This window comes from Clupea harengus, chromosome 23 (assembly GCF_900700415.2).
Source record: "Clupea harengus chromosome 23, Ch_v2.0.2, whole genome shotgun sequence".
NCBI classification, from domain to species: domain Eukaryota; kingdom Metazoa; phylum Chordata; class Actinopteri; order Clupeiformes; family Clupeidae; genus Clupea; species Clupea harengus.
In genome coordinates, this window is record NC_045174.1 from 1,905,956 (window position 1) to 1,910,240 (window position 4,285).

General features: G+C 46.0%; 1 protein-coding gene across 2 annotated transcripts; it reads right to left on the bottom strand.

The window, feature by feature from the left end:
• LOC116218687 (Golgi apparatus membrane protein TVP23 homolog B-like) lies at window positions 1-1,493 on the bottom strand. 2 transcript variants are annotated; one of them, XM_031561132.1, is made up of 3 exons: window positions 1,405-1,493; window positions 626-715; window positions 1-350 (listed from the first exon to the last, which is right to left on the bottom strand). In XM_031561132.1, the coding sequence occupies exons 1-3, from the start codon at window positions 1,450-1,452 to the stop codon at window positions 177-179; spliced, it is 312 nt and encodes a 103-aa protein (XP_031416992.1). In that variant the 5' UTR covers window positions 1,453-1,493; the 3' UTR covers window positions 1-176. The 2 variants fall into 2 exon arrangements, with proteins under 2 accessions (XP_031416992.1, XP_031416993.1); XM_031561133.1 differs by having other exon boundaries at window positions 162-335.
• Window positions 1,494-4,285: the final 2,792 nt, after the last annotated feature.

Consider the following 4,285-nt stretch of genomic DNA (forward strand, 5'->3'; position numbering starts at 1 on the left):
ATGTACCTTATGTTTAGTAACTTCCTGCTTTGGTTTTTCTCGCTATTTTCTGTATCACCTGCTCATCAGTGAGTCATGTGACCAATTAGTTACCAATTGTATATACGTATGCAGTTTTCTACAGTGGCATCAGTAACAATTTGCCACTGTGATAATACACAGTGTGTGTTATGGCATCAATAATTAAAACATGTCAAGAAATAAAATCCTACCAGACATTTAATCTTGAAAGAGACAAGGGAGCTGAAGGCAAAGATGACCCAGACGATGGGGCATATGAGCAGGCCAAGCCAGAAGATCCGAGACTCTGAGTCAGAGGCCTGTTTCCCAGAGCCCTGGTGGGAAGGAAACTAGTGTGTTTATTATTGACAGAGCCAAAAGAAAGATTAAACATTCAAGTTGCTTTTAGTAAAATCATACTGATGTCATTTTGGTTATATTTTTATTTCACAAAAGCAAAGGTATCTGTTCCACTGTACATAAAGTCATGCATTTAATGTGTCAGTGTCATTCTCTCTCTCTACCTCTCTCTCACACACACACACACACACACACACACACACACATACACACACACACACACACACACACACACACACACACACACAGCAACAATATTGGCTACCTTTCTGGACTCAAACACCCAGTGGCTTTTCCCATCATCATCCACCTGATTCCACCATCGCAGTCCCACCATCAGACGACCAGTGATGTTCTGAGGGATGGAATCAAATAGCTGTTTGTGTTACACACTGCATGGAAGAATAAGGCTGAAAGTAGCTAATGCATTTGGCAGTGTGTTTGGGTAACATATCGGATCCCTCCTCATCAGTCTACTACTCTCAGGACATAACCACGGACCTGAAGCTCACGGTCATTAATGGCCACTTTACTATTGACATCATACTGATCATAACAAAAGCCTACATTTAAAAATACTATTATTAATTTGTAACTGAAATGAGTCATATTGTTTAACAGAAAGTCTGTAAGAGCCTAAACAGTTTGAGAAGAAATGGTGTCTGGTGTGCCATATTGCATTATTATGTACTTCAAGAGCGATAGTGGTTCAGGAGGTAGAGGAGTCGTTCAGCAATTGGAGGGTTGCTGGTTCGATCACAACTCCTCCTAACCAAGTGACAAAGTGTCCGTGAGCAAGACACTGAACTCCCAACCGTTCCTGTTGTGCAGTTTGGCATCTTGGGTAGTAGCCTCCGCCAAAGTGCTTTGAGAGCTCTATGAGTAGTGAAAAAACTTCAATCTCAAATTTCTTTTTAAGGATACCTGAAAATGTGCTCAGCATATATAGTCATAAAATGCAAATACCCAAGGGTGTTAATATAGTCTTCTGAGTGGTCTGAAAAAGACGCAACAGAGGCCTGAAGAAAACAGGAAGTCCCCCACCTTGACGGTCCAGAAATCACAGCAGAGCAGCAGGATGATGGCCACCATGGGGGCGATAAAGCTGCTGCTGAGCAGCTCACAGACCAGGTACACCAAAGAATCCCCAAATGGGTGACGACGTTCTCTTCCTTGCTGGCTCTATACCTAAATCTCAAAGATTCTAAATCTCCAACTACTACTAAATCTCCAACCACTAACAACACACCCACGAGTTCGAGATGGGAACTGGTATTTTATTTCTGCTGTTGTTGGCCACAGCTACGCCGTACATTCAATTCTCTCACCCCCAAAAAGCGCACGTCCCCCCAATCTCCCGCTAAAACACCCCGAAACACCCCCCCAAAGGGGCATCACCTTAACATGGCCCAGGCAACAGAGCCCACTACAACATCCCACAGACAGGCACAACACTCGGAAACTATTCTCCACCTTCAAAACTCTGCTCTACCCTCCTCCTCCTCCCCCAGCTACTAACCTCACTGCTGATAACTTTGCTTCCTTTTTCACAGAGAAAGTGGCAGCCATCGGGAAACAGTTCGACCAACTGTCCCCCCCCCCCTAAGGGCGCAACCGTCAATGGCTCATCATTTCCTTCTTTCATCCCTCTCAGCGAGAGTGAGGTCTCCAAAATCCTAACAGGCAGCCGTCCAACTACATGCCCGCTGGACCCCATCCCATCCAACATCCTTCAAGCCATATCGCCTGCCGTCTTACCGGCAATAACACAGGTGATTAATGCTTCATTTAATTCTGGAACATTTCCTTCTCTTTTCAAAGTGGCTCGGGTAACGCCGCTGCTCAAGAAGCCGTCTCTCGATCCCACTCAGTTGGAAAACTATCGACCGGTCTCACTTCTCACGCTCCTATCTAAAACCATTGAGAGGGCAGCTTCCAAACAGGTCACCGAGTTCCTGTCAAAGAACAATCTCCTCGATCCAAACCAGTCTGGATTCAAAAGCGGTCACTCCACCGAAACAGCCCTGCTGTCTGTAACGGAGGCCTTAAAAACAGCTAGAGCAGCAGCTCAATCCTCGGCTCTCGTCCTGCTTGACTTATCAGCTGCGTTTGATACAGTCAACCACCGCATCCTTCTGTCCATACTGTCAAGTATGGGCATTTCTGGCAATGCGCACTCCTGGTTTGAATCCTACCTCACTGGGCGCTCGTTCAACGTGTCTTGGCAAGGTCAGCTGTCTGTACCTCACCTCCTCACCACTGGGGTGCCCCAAGGCTCGGTGATGGGACCACTTCTCTTTGCCATTTACACCACCTCGTTGGGCCCTATCATCCGCTCGCATGGGTTTTCCTATCACTGTTATGCCGATGATACTCAACTGTTTCCGTCTTTCCCTCCTGAGGACACCACGGTCTCGGCGCGGATCTCGGACTGTCTTGCTGATATATCCACATGGATGAAAAATCACCACCTTCAGCTGAACCTGGCCAAAACGGAGCTGATGGTCTTCCCAGCCAAACAGGTCATCCACCACAACATCAATATCAATATTGACTCTTTATCTCTTGTTCCATCCAAAACAGCAAGAAACCTGGGGGTCATTATTGATGACCAACTGACTTTCACGGCCCACATCGCCTCTGTCTCCAGGTCGCGCCGTACCTAACCCAGTATGCCACCCAGCTGCTGGTGCAAACCTTGGTGAGTTCCCGCCTTGACTACTGCAACGCCCTCCTAACGGGCCTGCCGGCTTGCGTGGTGAAACCATTACAGATGATCCAGAACGCGGGGGCGCGCCTGGTGTTCAACCAACCGAAAAGGGCACACGTCACCCCGCTACTCATTGAGCTCCACTGGCTGCCGGTAGCTGCTCGCATTAAGTTCAAGTCACTTATGCTTGCCTACAGAGTGCTTGCTGGTTCTGCTCCCACCTACCTAAATGCTCTTGTAAGGGCAAAAGTTACACCCAGGACGCTGCGCTCGTCTAGTGAGCGTCGTTTGGCACTGCCGCCTGTGCAAGCACGGCAATCCAAACTATTCTCATTTGTAGTTCCACGTTGATGGAACAAAATGCCTAGTACTACCAGAGCAGGGGCGTCCCTCTCTACCTTCAAGAAGCTTTTGAAGACCCAACTCTTCAGAGAGCACCTCCCTTCCTAACTGGCACCTTGACTAGCGCTTAACTTGCACTTCAGCAGTTACATTCCTGCACTTCTTTTTCCTTTCTAGGTCGTTTTTCTAATTCTTATGTAAAGTAGTATTTATTGTTACACCATGTTCTTTATTGCTCTTAGCTTGACTGTTCTCTCCATTGTACGTCGCTTTGGACAAAAGCGTCTGCTAAATGACTAAATGTAAATGTAAATGTAACATACAACGATACTGAACTCACACACGCTACATTGCCCCCCCTTTATTAAAGTCCTTGACCCGAGGACGAGGTCCCTGAACCTCCGTAGAACACGCCTTCTCCACCTCGGTTGCCCCGTGGGCATTGTGTCCCCAGGATTGCGCTCAGGAGGAAGAACATGTGGAAGAAAGACGCCACCGGATACCTGAGAGACATTTTAGAGTATACCCATACAATAGTGTAAAAAGATATAATATAAATCAATTGCGATTAATTAACATATATCAGACACATACGGTGGTGATTGGTTAGACTCGACGATAACTTGGCAACTTCCAATGTTGACCATGACCATTTCCTTGTTAATCGGCGAATTGTGCTTCTGTTCCATTAGTACCTGATGGATTGGTAAGCATGTGGACAGAAGTGAACACACAATTAAATCCAGAACATTCATACATTATAGTTTTACTTTGTTTTAATTTAATTTGAGTATACCCATAAAATATTGCAAAAATATATAATATAAATCAATTGCAATGAATTAATTCACCAATTGATTCATTAAGCAAACA

Excerpts from the sequence above, each read along its gene's own strand:
- LOC116218687 (XM_031561132.1), bottom strand. The coding sequence starts at position 1,452 with ATGGTGGCCATCATCCTGCTGCTCTGCTGTGATTTCTGGACCGTCAAG. Across the intron at positions 716-1,404 it reads GTGATTTCTGGACCGTCAAG|AACATCACTGGTCGTCTGAT; the intron begins GTGGGGGACTTC and ends TCCATCCCTCAG. Across the intron at positions 351-625 it reads GGGTGTTTGAGTCCAGAAAG|TTTCCTTCCCACCAGGGCTC; the intron begins GTAGCCAATATT and ends TAAACACACTAG.